General features: G+C 41.7%; 1 protein-coding gene across 2 annotated transcripts in view; it reads right to left on the bottom strand.

Moving 5' to 3' along the window:
• ERCC6 (ERCC excision repair 6, chromatin remodeling factor) overlaps window positions 1-15,369 on the bottom strand; it is a 124,332-nt gene extending 108,963 nt beyond the window's left edge. For both annotated transcript variants that reach the window (XM_089510895.1, XM_089510896.1), the window contains exons 1-4: window positions 15,217-15,369; window positions 13,841-14,253; window positions 8,983-9,103; window positions 3,712-3,817 (exon numbers count right to left, since the gene is read on the bottom strand). In XM_089510895.1, the coding sequence (XP_089367021.1) occupies window positions 3,712-3,817; window positions 8,983-9,103; window positions 13,841-14,250 (637 nt within the window). In that variant the 5' untranslated portion in view covers window positions 14,251-14,253; window positions 15,217-15,369. The remainder of the gene's footprint in view (window positions 1-3,711; window positions 3,818-8,982; window positions 9,104-13,840; window positions 14,254-15,216) is intronic.
• Between the last annotated feature and the right edge of the window lie 1,570 nt (window positions 15,370-16,939).

Below are 16,939 nucleotides of genomic sequence, written 5' to 3'. Positions count from 1 at the left end.
GTGAGCCAATAGATCAAGTAAGGAGCATCTCTTATCTAGGTATAACATTCTCAGAAAATGGATCCTGGTCATGCCATCACCAAAGGAGTTCACTTAGAGCAAAGGCCTGTTTGAATCTCATATTTAAACTAAAAGCTCACAAACACCACGGCTCTCTAACCCCAATAATTAATGTTTATAAAGCTAAAGTTACACCTATGCTTTTATACACAGCAGAAGTTTGGGGTCTAAATCCCACTTCAGTAGTTGAATTAGCTCAGTCTCAACATCTGAGATGTATATTGGGTGTAGACACGAGGACATCTGCGGCTACTGTTAGAGCGGAACTAGAAATATATTCAATTCATTCACAAGCCAAAATCAAAGTGTTTAACTATTGGTGTAAAATCAATGAAATGGGGCCAGATAGACTACCAAAATTATGTCTCTTAGAACAGTCTCAATCCCATCTTGAGTCCTCTTGGTTTAGACAAACAACAAACTTTATTATGAGCTGTGGTCTCCCTGTAACCTGCACAGTCAATGAGCAAGCAGAAAAGGGTGCGAGACAGAGAATCCAGGATATCGAGGCCCAAAATGATATAACCACCCTTAGTAAGGTAAGCAATTTAAAATGGCTGAGCCGTTTTAAATGCACTTTTCAAAGACCTAACTATCTAAAAATACAAATGCCAAAATACCTGAGGGAGGCATGTACTCGAGCTAGATTTGATCAGCTTGACACAATGGTAAGATATGGTAGATTTAATAGTATTCCTTACAATGAGCGAACTTGTATTTGTGGAGACCAAGAGATTGAAGATTTTAGCTCATATTGTATTCAAGTGTAATTTGTACCAACAGGAAAGAGACCAGTATCTTGGTCCCTATATCAAACGATCAATGTTCTGGGATGCCCATGTTAAAACTTCATTCTTCGTGAGTGGTCAAGATTGAAAAATATCTATTACCACAGCTTGGTTTCTACGTAAAGCAATACAGTTGAAAGCTAGATATGTGGGGACAATTTGGGTCAACTGTAGAGGTGATGAGGAATTTTGATGTGTAACTGATGTTCAATCTTTTGTTTTATGTACTATCTTTTTAAAGCTGTATTTTCCCCCTCTCTATTTACCCATTTTTGTATTTTGAATCTTTTATATAGATTCTTATAATCAAGTTTTATAATTTTGTTTCATTTATGGGTTTTGTACTTAAATTGTATGGCATTCACATGGTATCTGTACGGTATTATTCATATTTTAGATTTATTATATTTAGCTTTTTCTAATTTCTATAGAACATCTATAGAATTTTTATAGCGTGTTTTATCTGTTTTTGTGTTATTGTGATATGGCCTAAGGGCTAATCAATAAACATCGATTGATTGACAGATTGATTCATTCACTGATTAAAGCGATAGCAAAGTGGGTTATTATTCCTGCAATGTGTGAGAGAGATATAAAAACAAGGGACTGGATTCATTTGTTAATTCGCAAAAGGAAGATGTCTGTGTCCAAAACACAATGCAGAAACGATCCAGTTCAAGACTGCTTTGACTGCCAGGGCTGAGTGCTATAGAATCCTGGGAATTGTAGTTTATTGTGGCACCAGAGCTCTTTGGCAGAGACGGCTAAATGCCTCACAAACACCTGAGTTCCAAAGCATTGAGCCAGGTCAGTTAAAGTGGTCTCAAAGTGCTCTGTGTGTGTGTGTGTGTGTGTGTGTGTGTGTGTGTGTGTGTGTGTGAGAGAGAGAGAGAGAGAGAGAGAGAGAGAGAGAGAGAGAGAGAGAGAGAGAGAGAGGTGAGGGAGTGTGAATGAGTAACTCACCTGGGATGAGGATGCTGTGGAACTGGAAGAGGAGGAGGAGGAGGAGGGAGCAGAGGGAAGTGACCAGGACCATTCGGAGGAGCCCCCTGCTTTTCCTCATCGTGGTCTCCTTCCTTCCACCACATGCCCTCAAACGGCCAGCGAGACACTACTTCCAAGCAACACCTCCTCCCCCTCGCTTCTGCCTCGCTCTCAGCCCTGCAAGGCTTCTGGAGAGGTGGCTCTAGGCTCCCCACACACAAACACTTCCCCACTGCTGGGCCTGCCCCGCTGAGGGCAAAGGGAAGCTTCTGCTGCCCCATGGAGACAGGGGAGCCCCACAGCAGGAGGAGGAGGGGCCTTCACTTGCCTGAAAAAAGGACACACACCTAGGCACCACAAAATGGAAGGCCTTCCAGGGTAAATGTGGAGGATGTGGCCAAAGAAGAAGTGCTAGAGTCTAGAATCCAATGGTCTTAGGTGACCCCTCTGAAAAGGTCGTTCGACCCCCAAAGCGTTCCCAACCCCCAGGTTGGGAACTACTGCTTTATATGGTGCTGGCCCAATGATCTATCAAGACAATTATTTCTAAGTGCTTATCTTCCCTGGTGGTCTCCCAAGCACCATGCTTAACTTTCAAAATCAAGTGGGATCAGTCCATTCAAAATAATATGGTAGGCTATATTAGTGAACTCGCAAAAGCCCCAACCAGCATGTCCAACGGTTAGAGATTGTGGGAGTTGTAGTCAACAAGACCTATAGACTCAAACTTGGGAAACACTACCTTAAAGAATCTATAAACCTTTTCTCCTAATGGAGAAAGTACATAAAAGACAAGTATACTGTTTGTCTAAGTACAAGTTTGTCTAAGTTGGCAAAATGTTGTATTGGTAGCAATCAATAGAACATATTGTTCTTGCCAGAGAATTCAAATTAACCATTTTGTTTTAATCATGTGCTACATATGGCAGAAGCATAAGACAGAGGTAGAATAATAGAGAACTGATATGGTAAATTGAGAAAAGAGAGGGAATGGAGCTATAGTTACAGACAAAAGCATGTCTCTTACATATGCTGAAGCAATGTTAAAGCAGTGCTAAATGTTTCTTTAAAAGAAGCCCTAATGATTTGCAAAAGAACACCACCCTGGCTAACACTGATTTCAGGAAAATGGAAAGGGTAAGTGGATTTCCCATCTGATCTCATCTCTTATGTAAATGTCACAAAAATAAAGGCAGAATATGACTTTTCCTGTAAATCCACAGATAGTCCTCTTTGATTCAAGCATTGATGTGCAAAAAGTGGGACATTCCAGTAGGAACTCTTGCTGAGAGGGGAAGAACCATTGGAAGAAGCTTCTCTAATTATTCATTCTCTGAAGATGCCAGCCACAGCTGTTGGCGAAACGTCAGGAAAAAAACTCTTCTAGAACAAGACCTCATAGCCCGAAAAACCCACAAAAAACTTCTCTAATTACTATGTATAACAGACTATTATGATTGTGTTTGCTACAAACCCATTGTCTTTCTACATATTAGAAATAGTATGTGTTGAAAGACAGCACTTCACTGAAAGTTGTAATTCAATCACAGTGTTTGTCAACTAAGACATTTTTGCAGCTCAGCTAATTTAACACTTCCAATTTATTAAGAGCGACACACTAGTGATTCTAGAGTGCAGCCATCTCTTCTGAACAGAGCGATAATTTATATTCATTCATGAAAATGCTCACAAGTACCCAACATAAATAATTCAGCAGGTAAGCAGTGCTAAACCTTTCTTCAAAAGAAACATCAACCCCTGAAATTTATTAACACATATTTATTCTTTCAAGCAAAATATTAGAACCCAACTTGAAATACAGGCATTATATACCCACTCACTCAAAATATACCCAAGAATTCTTAATTGCATTCCTTACCTCCATCATCTTCAAATACAGAATCACCTATTCCATCAGGAATCTTTCTGGCAAAGATTTTCTGAAGATTTTTTTGTCTTGCGTTGATTTTTTTCAATTGTTGTTCCTAAAATAATGAAAATATACAACATTAAACTGAGTAGCATATTCTTTCATCTCAAAAGAACAGAATAAAGGTAGGGCAGAAAAGGAAGAGTCAGTGTCTTACCATATATACTCATGTACAAGTCAATCTCATGTATAAATTGAGTGAAGGTGTTAGAACCAAAAATCATGGGTTTTGATATGACCCATGGATAAGTTGAGGGTAAAATTTAAGGGCTTGTAAATTTTACTTCCTTCCCTCCTTCGCCTTCTCTGGACCTCTTCCAACCACCTAATACCACTTCTCTGGTGCTGGAGAAGGTTTTAACACCAGATTGAAAAGGGAGGGAAGTGAAGTTAAATAGGGTGTTTGATGGGGAAAGAGATCTGGATGAGGACAAGAGAGAAGATTTTAACATCAGCTGGAGATGGGAATCACCTTTCTCTCTCTCTCTCTCTCACACACACACACACACACTCCTGCCTGGGAAGCTCTTTCAGAAATCATTGCCAAGCCACAAATGGTGGTGCTTCTTTCAGCAGTTTTCTAAGCAGTGTTACTTTATTGAACTATGTATGTCAACTCAGGATTTTAGTGTCAATTTTGGGGCATAAGTTTTTTCACTTATAGTTGAGTATATACAGTATACACAATTTATGAAGATTTCTTAGAGCCCCATGGACAAAAGCAACAAATGTTTTTGTGATGAATAGCTTTTAGCCTAACTTTCTAACAAAAAGGGTACATGTGATAACTCACTATTGTTTTAGTATTGAAAAACATAGATTAAAACAAACTCTGGAGGAAAACAGCAAAGAAGAACTAAAATATTTGGAGCATTTGATTTTAAAAAAGAAAGTCAATGAAATGACAGGCTGGGTTTACAGAATTGTGCATGTGTGAAGAAAATGGAGAATTAACATTTTCTTATTCTCGCAATATACTGGAACAGATATGCAATGATACTGACTGGCAGCACATTCAAGAGAGATAAACAGAAGCACTCTTAAATAAGGATGAGTTCTAGATTCAAATTAAGTCTAAAGTCAAGCTGAAGTGGGATTCTCAGGCCAGGCCTGGTACTTCCTGAAGAAAAACAGGCATCCCTTTGAAGACAAGAAAATCAAGTCTGGTCCAAAACTGAAGCTTCAGGAAGCAGTATGCAGGTGGGAGTCAAAATAACATTTATATTCTACTTGTGGGTAATCAATGAGTCTATATTCTGATCCTAGGACACAATTAGAACCACCTCTATGTAGTTTATTATCTTCAGCAGTCCACAGGAAACCTAAATGGGGGAAGGAGAGGTAAAGCAGGTGGAAGGAGTAAAGAGTGATGTTATATGAGCAGGCCTCATTCCATTACTTCTCATCCTATTCTGTGCTGCATTTCCCCACTACACCACCTTATTCTCACTCCTCAGGTTGTGCACTATTTTCCTTTTTTAGGGAAAACTGAGATAAACAAGGTGTTAAGTAGTTCTGCCTTTTCTCTATCCCCAGTTAATACCTGGCCACCTTCTCCACATAGCAACCCTATTTTCTTGTTCTTCCGGGAAAGAAAGAAAGGAAGGAAGGAAGGAAGGAAGGAAGGAAAGAAGGAAGGAAGGAAGGGGGAGGGAGGGGGAAGGAAGGGAGCTGGGATTTCAGTCCTGTGTCACCATTAGGAAAAATGAGACTTTAGCATCAGCGGATTTTAATAATAATAATAATAATAATAATAATGTTTTATTTATAGACCGCTATTCCGCAATGATCATAGCGGTGTACAGTAAAAATCTTAATGCAATACAAATACAAGGTGACAAAGGAGGGAGAAGTCTCGTCCTTCAGGCAGTCCCTGATGTTGCTGGGTCTGCCTGATGACTCCCTCTGAGGCCGAGATGACAGTTGAGGAGGGAGGGGCCTCTTCCTTCAGACAGTCCCTGATGTTACTGGGTCTGCCTGATCGCTCCCTCTGAGGCCGAGATGACAGTTGAGGAGGGAGGGGCCTCTTCCTTCAGACAGTCCCTGATGTTGCTGGGTCTGCCTGATGACTCCCTCTGAGGCCAAGATGACAGTTGAGGAGGGAGGGGCCTCTTCCTTCAGGCAGTCCAAGATGTTGCTGGTCTGCCTGATGGCTCCCTCTGAGGCCAAGATGACAGTTGAGGAGGGAGGGGCCTCTTCCTTCAGACAGTCCCTGATGTTGCTGGGTCTGCCTGATCGCTCCCTCTGAGGCCAAGATGACAGTTGAGGAGGGAGGGGCCTCTTCCTTCAGACAGTCCCTGATGTTACTGGGTCTGCCTGATCACTCCCTCTTTTGGTATCCACACGGGGATCTGGAATGGATCCCCAGCGGATACGGAGGGCCCACTGTATTATCATACAATACTGACCATTACTATTCTATGTTGATAATATATACCAGGATGGCCAAACAGCATCTAACTAGCCACATTCAACTCCTTTGCATATAATGTGCGGCTTGCAGAAATACACTGGCTGAGTTCTTTTTGCACTATAATTCATATAAAATGTAAATAAAAAATTTCAAGCTTTATAATTATTTATTGGATATAAACTAAGGGTCCATTGGATTAAAATTTAAGTGGTAAGTAAATATAGTTAAGAATTGAAATCTTAATTTTAATATCTATCAGGGCAGGTATTAAAGACATTTAAATTAGAAAAGATTACAGAAGAATTGTGCTGGAGAACCAATAATTGTACAAGCCGGTGTTGACAATGTTAGTTTTAATGAGTGTGGCTTGCACTCACACAATTGCGCATGTTTGTGTGTTCTGTTATGTGATCTGTTGGCAGTGAAATCAGTGGGGTGTTAGTGTGATACCGGGCACTGTAGAGTTGGTTGTGTTGTGCATGTTGAAGCTTATTATTTCTATTCATTTTAATTTTTTTTGGAAAAGTTTGTGAAAATTTAGTTAAGGATTATGGTGTCATCAAATCATAAGCAAAAGTATGAAAATGAAAAAAGAAATTTTAAGCCAGAGAAGATTTTGCATTCACCGCTAAAGGAGACTAAGCTTTGTGCCTTATCTGCAATGTTTCACACAGTCATTACAACAATTAAACACTACTGTGATGAACCCCCTGTGGTCTAAGCAGCCAAACAGTAGGCCTGTCTTGGCTCTTAGTCTCTGTGTTGAAATTCATTTTGTTAGCCTTGCCCCAGCTTTCCAATCTACCAAGGTCATTTTAAATCTTGATCCTGTCCTCTGGGGGTATTAGCTACTCCTCCTAATTTGTTGTCATCTGCAAATTTGATAAGTATGCCCCCGATTCTGTCATCCAAGTCATTGATAAAGATGTTGAATAGCACTGGGCCCAGGACAGAGCCTTGTGGGACTCCACTGGTCACTTCTCTCCAGGATGAAAAGGAGCCACTGCTGAGCACCCTTTGGGTTCAGCCAGTCAACCAATTACAAATAAACCCAGTGATGTCTCTTTCTTTGCATTGTGAGGTGGCTATTAAGAAGCAATGTCTTAAGTAGGTGTTTGGATCTGTTCAAGCCTATTATTACCTTTGTTAAAGAAAATAAAATATTCTACCCTCAACTAGAAAATGATTTAAGAGAAGCCAGACAAGGCAGGTAAAAGATGAGAAACCAACCACATCTTTAGCCTGCTTTCCCTGTGTCTCTTTGCTGCCGGATTCCCTGCCCCCAGAGAAGGTGAAGAGAAGATAAGCTGCAAACAACTGCACACAGGATTGTGGGGAAGGTGTCAAAAATGAGCTGGAGAATGCAGGCAAAATGTTAGAAACTGCAACTGGTTTATACTGTCGGTGGGGAGTGTGAGTGAAAAGGCACAGGGGTCCTTTACCTCTTCAAGCGTATGAAGAAGCAGGGAAGTCACAAAGCCTACTTTTACAGTAGGCTCTTCCCAGTTGGATTCTTCGCTGCCTGTCTGCCCACTCTTGGTTGTCTTCTCACATAATTGGGGGGGGACACAAGCAGGCGAGCTGCAAACAACCTACTAGACGGGTGGACAGTGAAGAGAGTCCAGGGAGAGCACTATCCCTCTGCTCTCACTTCTGTGTCTAGGAAGTCCATAAATGTTTCCACTTATACACAAGTATATATGTAGTCACCTTGCTTTCAGGCAGAGTTCAGGCTTGATCTGTTCTAAAACCCATTTGTCTGCCTTTTTGACTATCTACGGTAACCTCAACATGCTTCTCCAACATCACATGTCAAATAATTTTTTTCTATCAGCTTTCTTTACTATCCAACTCTCACATCCATACATCATGATGGAAAATATGATAGCTTGGATGATCCTAACTTCAGTATTCAGTTTTTTTGCACTTTAAGATATCATATAGTTCTTTCATAGCTTCACAATCCTAATATTTTCTGATTTCTTGATTACAATCTCCATTCTGATCAATGACTCCATCAAGATTTGGAAAACCTTTGTTTCCTCACCATCTAAACTGACCGTCTGTAACGTCATTACCTTAGCACTTTCCCTTTTGAATTTCATTAGTGACTTTTTCAAGTCTCTGTTATTTTCTGCTAGTTATATAGTGTCATCTGCATATCTTAGAATGTGGATATCCCTTCCTCTGATCCTCACTCCTCCTTCCTCCATGTCAATGCAAACATAGTCTAATAATTTAATCATTTCAAAAACAGCTACTAAACGGTTCTCTGAAGATTTTAAAACAGATGAGAACGTATGTTCAACATTTGTGTTTGATCACACACACACACACACACACGATCCACATCTGTTGAACGCTATGTAATAATTTAGAAAAATTATGTCGTACCTACACAAAAAGTATTTGAAAAATACAATAATGACCTTTGCAGCCACAGCCAGGAATTACGATATTCAAATTAGCTTTAATAAGACTTTAATAGTATTAATATTCAGATTCATTCCAGGTTCAAAAATGTACGTTTTTAAGGCATTTCTCATACAGTTGGCCCTTCTTATACACTGATTTTTTATACACGGATTCAAGTATCCACAGTTTGAAAATGTTCCAAAAAAGTATAAATTTCAAATATCAAACCTTGATTTTTCATTTTTTATAAGGGACGCCATTTTGTTATGTCATTATATTTAATGGGACTTGAGCATCCACGGATTTTGTTATCCACGGGGATCTTGGAACTAAACCCCAGCATATAACAAGGGTCCACAGTACTACACATGTAATTAGTAACCTCTCATTACCTTATTGTATTTTTGCCGCTTCACAGAATCCAATTTTCTTTTAATAGCTTTACAAGTAGCAGATTGAGGAGTAAGTTGCTCAATAATGGTATCAATCTGTTTCAGGGACTTTGTGCATGACCTGAAAATACAAATTCAGTGATCAGCTACTAAACATCAATGTGAAAACATAAGCATTAAGTAGAAATAACTGTACCTTCAACTGGAATGCTACGAAATACCTAAATCTCAACATTCACTATTACTTCTCTAAAGTACTGCCTGTTTTTCAAATATCTGAAAAGACAGAATTTCATAAAACATACCAACTTTGTAGACATGACTATGAAACAGCACCAGAAAGTAAAACAATTTTTATTGTGCACACAAAAGGACAGATTGCTCACTTGTAACTGTAGTTCTTCAAGTGGTCCTCTGCGAATTCTCACAAGTTTTGCTTTTCATCGGTGTCCTTGCTAAACAAGCCTGTGTCGTGGAACAGCATGTCTTTGATCAATGTCTTGGTCTGAAAAGTCAAGTCCGAAGCCTACAACCAGGCGTGGCAGTGTAATGCGATAGATCCAGATAAGTCCTTTGCCACACAATCTGCAAAGTGGCAGGCTGAATTAATTTGTTGCGCTCTCAAAGCATAAGGTTCAGCATGCAGAGCTAGGGCTATGAATCACCTGTGATTGGTGAGGTCGTCAATGATGTACAGCATTCTATCCCAGATAGGCACCTTTACACGCTGCATGATTTGCAACCTTAAGGTCCAGAACTGCAGCAGCGTATAATTTCTTTCCCATACCGTCCAATTTCTTAGCCTCCTTGTCTGCAGGAGAAGAGGAGGTCTTAGGAGTAAAGGATTGCTGGGGCCCCTCTACAATAGCCGAATTGGCACGCAGGTCTTCAAAGAGCCAAGATGCTGTCGAAGGAGTAATTCGATAGATTGTCTATCTTTCTCGATGTCGAAGGAATTGTGGCTGGCATCATCCAAAATTGTTGGGCAATTTTCTGCATGGAAAGCAGAAAGGCAATGGATGGTGGGGCAGGCACCTTGTCACGTATGCGTCGTTCAATAGGGTCCAGCGAGCTTTCTTCATTGTGGTTAAACTCGAGACCTAAAGCGTTGGACATCCTTATGACCTGCTCGGCAAAGGTCTTGACATCATCGGTAGGTGATGCATTTTCATGAATCACAAGAGCTGGAAGTGGAGAAAATCTGTGTACCAAGTGGTCAGATGAAGAGGACCTGTATTGGGAAGCTCTGGATGACCTGGAGGAAACATCAGACGGAATCCGAGGAAGTGGTCGATCTCGTAAACACTCACATCAGGTCAGTACTGGCGGAGGGTTAGGAGTCGTAGCCCGTATGGGCTGGGACTGAATTGAAGGTAAAGAACGGTATTCAGCAGCCGAATTTCTTCGGAGCTCATTAATGTCTACAGGCATATAATAGGCCTTAGACTCTTCATCATAAACCAGGTCAGGAAACTCATCAAAGACAGAGTCATCTTGTCGGTCAACAGCATGGTGTTGAGGTTTGGGATGAATCTTGACCTCGACTTCAATTCAGTTGTCAGGACGAGACGACATTTGTTCCAAAGGCTCTTGGGGGCCGGCCAACTAAGGTTGCAGAAGGAGTCAAGACCGGAGGATCAGGCTCATGGATTTCACCCTCGGACTCTGAGCTCAGATAAAGTTGGATCACCTGAGGTTCAGGCGAAGGTTCCCAAGGGGGAAGAACAACCACTTCTCGGATGGGAGACAAGGCCATGCGGTCTTGTCAGATCCATGCCCAGGGATGCTGAGATGGGATGCTTTGTCTTATCAGATTTCTTCCCCAAAGGAGAAGATGAAGCCAAGCTGTGCTTTTTTGAAGATGAAGTGTCATCAGCTTGGTGCTTGCGCTTAGAGGAGCGTTTAGATGATAAATCCGAGTCAGAGCCCCAATCCCGGTCAGACTTATCACAGTCAGATTTTTGGAAATGTCTAGAAGATTTGTCCTTAGAAGATTTATCTTTGTCTTAGGAAAGTGATGGCCACCCGCAGATTTGAAATGTTTATCATCATCCTTTTGGGAAGAGTCACCCTTTTTCTGAGCTGCGTCATCAGCTCTGTCTTTGCTAGATGAGGCCAACTCCACAGGAGGCAGTGAACCTGTTGGTAGAGTGCAGCTTTCAGGCGAGAATCCCAATTTTTACAGGCTTGGGGGGCAGTAATTTGCATTGCAGACAGGAGGCCACATTATGACCCAGACACAGGAGGCAGGTATCATGGGTATCTTGCCCAGGGATTTTGCCCCAACAAACAATGCACCGCTTAAAAGAAGTCAAATGATAAGCCATGGCCGACATTATTCCTTGGGAAATAGCGAAAGAGTAGTCAAACAGGCCAGTGGTCAATTGATCTGCGTCAATCACTCGAATAGGATCCAAAAGGATAGTCAGACAGTCCATGGTCAAAACCAATTTGTACCAAATAAGGTGATCATTATCCTTGAACATTAATCATTGGACAGTAGCATTCATTATTCTAACTGTGTTTCTGTCTCCCTTTGCTTAGGAAAGATTCTAGAGCAAACCTTTAAACGGAGAGTCTGTGAACATTTAAATGGCAATTCCATAATCACAAAAAGTCAACATGGGTTTCAGAGAAACAAGTCATGCCAGACAAATCTGATCTCTTTCTTTGATAAAATTACCAGCTTGGTAGATGAAGGGAATGCGGTGGATATAGTATATCTTGATTTCAGTAAGGCTTTTTGACAGGGTCCCCCATGACATTTTTGCAAACAAACTAGTGGAATGTGGGCTAGGCAACGTAATTGTTACATGGATTTGTAATTGGTTGACCGGCCGAACCCAAAGGGTGCTCAACAATGGCTCCTTTTCATCCTGGAGAGAAGTGACCAGTGCTCTGTCCTGGGCCCAGTACTGTTCAACATCTTTATCAATGACTTGGGTGAAAGAATTGGGGGCATACTTATCAAATTTGCAGATGACACCAAACTAGGAGGAGTAGCTAATACCCCAGAGAACAGGATCAAGATTCAAAATGACCTTGATAGATTGGAAAGCTGGGCCAAGGCTAACAAATTAAATTCAACACAGAGAAATGTAAGCTACTGCACTTAGGGCGGAAAAATGAAATGCACAGATATAGGATTGGGGACACCTGGCTGAATGAAACTACGTGTGAAAGGGATCTAGGAGTCCAAGTAGACCTCAAGTTGAACATGAGTCGACAGTGTGATGCGGCAGCTAAAAAGCCCAATACAATTTTAGGCTGCATCAATAAAAGTATAGTGTCTAGATCAAGAGAAGTAATGGTGCCACTATATTCTGCTTTGGTCAGGCCCCACCTGGAATATTGTGTCCAGTTCTGGGAGCCACAATTCAAAAAGGACATTGAGAAACTGGAGCGTGTCCAAAGGAGGGCGACCAAAATGGTGAAGGGTCTGGAAACCATGTCCTATGAGGAATGACTTAGGGAGCTGGGTATGTTTAGCCTGGAGAAGAGAAGGTTAAGAGGTGTTATGATAGTCCTGTTTAAATATTTGAAGGGATGTCATAATGAGGAGGGAGCAAGCTTGTTTTCTGCTGCTCCAGAGAACAGGACCCAGAACAATGGATGCTACAGGAAAAGAGATTCCAGCTCAACATTAGGAGGAACTTCCTGACAGTAAGGGCTGTTCGACAGTGGAACACACTCCCTCGGAGAGTGGTGGAGTCTCCTTCTTTGGAGGTCTTTAAGCAGAGGCTGGATGGCCATCTGTCAGGTATGCTTTGAGATTTCCTGCATGGCAGGGGGTTGGACTGGATGGCCCCTGTGGTCTCTTCCAACTCTATGATTCTGTGACTCTATGCTTTTGCTTCCTTTAAGTTCTTGAAGCATTTAATCTGTCATCCATTGTTTCTTCTCCTTTTTGGCCACAGGTATCATTTTTTTGTGTTCTTCTTTTACTATGTCACTGGCTTCTGTCCATAGTTCATCTGGTACCCAGTACAACAGGCTTAACTAAATTAAAATAAAGCTGAACTGTTAGTGCAAATCTGTTTCTCACACATCCTTTAAAATATGTTGCAATTTTCTTTAGATCCTATTTTGCCAAGGTGACTGATTTGGTATTTTTCTGCAGCTTTATTCTAATTTTGGATATTAATAGACAATGGTCTGTACTGCATTCTGCCGCTGGACTTTGTTTCCTATTAAGTAATGCATTTGGTTTTTGTTCTCCATCTGGTGATGTCCATGTGTACAGTCTCATCCCCGATTGTATAAAGAAGGCATTTGCAATGAATAGATTGTTGGTCCTGCAAAACTCTGTCAGTGATTGTCCTACTTTCTTTCTTGAACTCAATCCAAATCTCCCTACTGTCTTTAGTATTGTATAAAAGGAATTAATAGTGGATGCAATCCTATTTCTGTAAGATTCATGATAAAACATCCACTGGCTTTAATGGAATAAACAATTATTTTGTTCTGTGTAACCAGCATATTTTACAACATCAACAATGGAACCCTGATCAGTAGAACCAGATGTTCACCCACAGTTTCAATCCACAAACTACTTTGTAATCATCCTGGACTATATCCCACTGGCCTCAACTAAATTTATTGAACATATTAGATGAGTGCATTTCAGCTTTGATATACTCAGTGCTAGAGGCTATGATCAACTGAGCAACTGCTTAAATAAAGAAAATAATATTTAATTTATTAAAAATCCACTTTGACCCAAGTATGGGAAAGAATTTTTGATCTAACAGATAAACTGCCCTAATTCAAGTCCTGATGCATCTATATACATTCAAATTTCCAAAATGCCTATAAATTAACTATTCAGTTAAAAAAAAAATAATAACATTCAACTTACCTGAACTCATCTAATGCAGATCGATATAATTTTTCTGCATCAGCAATTTGGGCTTTGTTTGCTTCACTTATTGCACTGTCTACCTGCTGAAGGACTCCTTGTTCCAATACATCCTGGTCATATACGTCAACTTCCAGGCCTCTGAGTTCATCTGCTCGTGCATCATGGGCCACTGACTGGATTTGCTGCCTGTTGATGAACAGCAGCGGTCCCTTTGTCAGTGATCCAGAAGCATCTGGTGCTGAATCCAAGAGTTTGTTCTCAGTTTCCTCCATCTGAAATCCATTGGGAAGCAAATCATTTCCTCCGCTGACTTCTTCCACTTCTCTGCTACTGCTTGAATTACTCCCAGTGGCATCTTGATCCTGTCCATTAATTGTATTTGGTTGGTGAGATTTCTCAGCAGCCATCCTCTATCCAAACACAAGAAAGTGATTACAAACAACAGTTTTAAACTTTTCACATGTTTGGACTTAGAACTTGATTTTCAAACAGGATTCCCATTCCTAGAGAGTTAATAGGTTTCAAGTCAATAGTCTGGATAAGATCGTCCTTAAGCATTTGTCACTCCTTAATTCCAAACTACAGTTGGCCCTTCTTATACATGGATTTTTTATACACGGATTTAAGCATACATGGTTTGAAAATGTCCCAAAAAAGTATACATTTACCTTGATGTTCCATTTTTTATTAGGGACACCATTTTGCTATGTCATTATACTTAATGGGACTTGAGCATACATGGATTTTGTTATATACGGGGGATCTTGGAACCAATCCCCAGCGTATAACAAGGGTCCACTGTATTCATCCGTTCCTATCTAGAACCAATACTCTTCAGGAACCTATGAGTCAAACCGCTGCTCACTATGAGCAATCCAAGTGCACGGCCCTGGGCCAACTCCCTCTCCTTAATGAATTAATCTCATTTATATGCCGCCTTTCTCCCCAAAGGGACCCAAGTTGGCTCAGAGATCTAAGGTCTAAAACACACTGTGGAAATAACCCAGTTTGAGACCGCTTTAACTGCCCTGGCTCAGTGTCAGGGAATCCCACCACCTGTTCTTCTGTGAAAGATTTAGCCTGATGCCACAATAAACTATGGCTCCCAGCATCCCCTAGCAGTGAGCCAGGGCAGTTAAAGCGGTCTCAAGCTGGATTATTTCTGTGATGTGTTTTGGGCCTAAGTCTTCCTAAACCTTAGTCCCCAGAGACTGAAAAAGACCATTTACATTTTAACTAAGCTTCACTTCTCTGGATGTATGGCATCAGTGCCTTATTTAAACAGGGGTAGAAAGGCGGTTTACAGATGCAGCCGCCAATTCCAGAGACCATCTTTTCCTCCCCCTTGTAATCGTAAAACTTGCCGGTCCTACCGAGCTCCTTAGAGGGCCGGGGGGCCGGGCGCAGTCTATGGGCGCCTGAGGCGGATCGTGGCACCTCCGAAGTGCCAGGCGAGGAGCCCAAGGCCCAGCTCAGCCCCGCGATCACACACGAAGACAAGGAAGTCGAAGCCTCGGCCTTCCGGGCTTCAGTCACCGGGGCAGGGAGAAGAGGCAAGACTACATCCGGGGGCAAAGGGCGGGGGCGGGGCCAGGGCTCGCCGACGTCCGCCCCTACTCTTTGGCCCCGCCCCTTGCCCTCCCCCCGGAAACGAAGGACGGCGGGCGCTACGGACGCTCACTGCGCAAGCGCATTACGTCACCCCCTGCTGCTCCTCTGTTTGCTGCGGTGCCGCGTCGTTCTCTTTGAGGAGAAGAAGGGGCGGAGAGGGATGTAGCGGCGTCGTCGTCGTCGTCTTTAAGACGGAGTGATCCCGTGCCTCCCTGCTTCTTAAGCGTCCCCTTAATGAGGCACCTCCACGGCCCAACACCGATTTAACTGCCCTGGCTCAGTGCTAGGGAATCCTGGGAATTGTAGTTTCTTGTGGCACCAGAGCTCTCTGACAGAGAAGGCTAAATGTATCACAAAACTACAGTTCCAGAATGCCCTAGCACTGAGCCAGGGCAGTTAAAGCAGGCTTAAACTGGATTATTTCTAAGTGTGTTTTGGACCTTTGCTGTAGAATTTCCAGCTTGGCTTTGACTCCATGCAAAATGCATAGAAAATGAAGGCATCAGTCCTGCAGTTCCTGCAATGCCAGGTGTCCCTTTCCTTGGAGATAGCACTTTCTTGGAATGTGTAACTAGATATAGAATCATAGAGTTGGAAGAGGCCGCAAGCGCCATGCAGTCCAACCCCATTCTGCCATGCAGGAAATCACAATCAAAGCATACCCTACAGATGGCCATCCAGCCTCTGTTTAAAGACCTCTATGGTCGTTATCATACTGGGATATGTGCCCCCATCCCAAAGGAAATGCCAAGCAGGGCCAATCGAAATTAAGCCAAATTAATTACCACAGGTGAAGAGCAACACTGCGGTTGTTCCAAATGCAAAGAGGAGCGAGTGCAAAATAAATTATCACAAAAGTACATACTATGTGGATTCTCCAATTCAAATTGGGATCCTTACGCATGCCCAGTGGGCTCTGAACGCATCGTGAACTTTCACGCTTCTGGGGTGAAGAAGGGAGCTGCTTCCCCTGTTTCCTGTTTCACATGAATACAGGCTCCACATGAAATATAGATGTGGGCAATATATATATATGGGCGCAGGCACTTGTTCTACACACATTGTAAGTGCACTTTATACATGTATATCTGCACATATAGATGGATGCACCTATGCATATATATGTGTGTGTTGGTGTGTGTGTGTCTATATATATATATATATATAGGGGCATCCATCTATATGCACAGATGTGCCACCAGGAAAAGTGTCAGCAGCTATGCTACTATATGCTCCAAGCACATGTAGTTGTAAATAGAATGTGTGTGCTTCAGCTCCTCAAGGCACATATGTGTGTGTATACATATATACAACTATATATATATGTACACACACTTATATACATACATATATATATATATATATATACACACACACATACACACACACATTACTTCCCCCATGGGTGTGCCATGGGCATGGGCGTGCAAATGTATATATACACATAAATATACATATACATATATATTACGTGAATATATACAT

The sequence above is a fragment of the Sceloporus occidentalis genome, unplaced genomic scaffold (assembly GCF_023333645.1).
Source record: "Sceloporus occidentalis isolate IW3139 unplaced genomic scaffold, rSceOcc1.0.p SCAF_2, whole genome shotgun sequence".
Classification (NCBI taxonomy): domain Eukaryota; kingdom Metazoa; phylum Chordata; class Lepidosauria; order Squamata; family Phrynosomatidae; genus Sceloporus; species Sceloporus occidentalis.
This window is presented reverse-complemented; position numbering and strand designations above follow the sequence as displayed.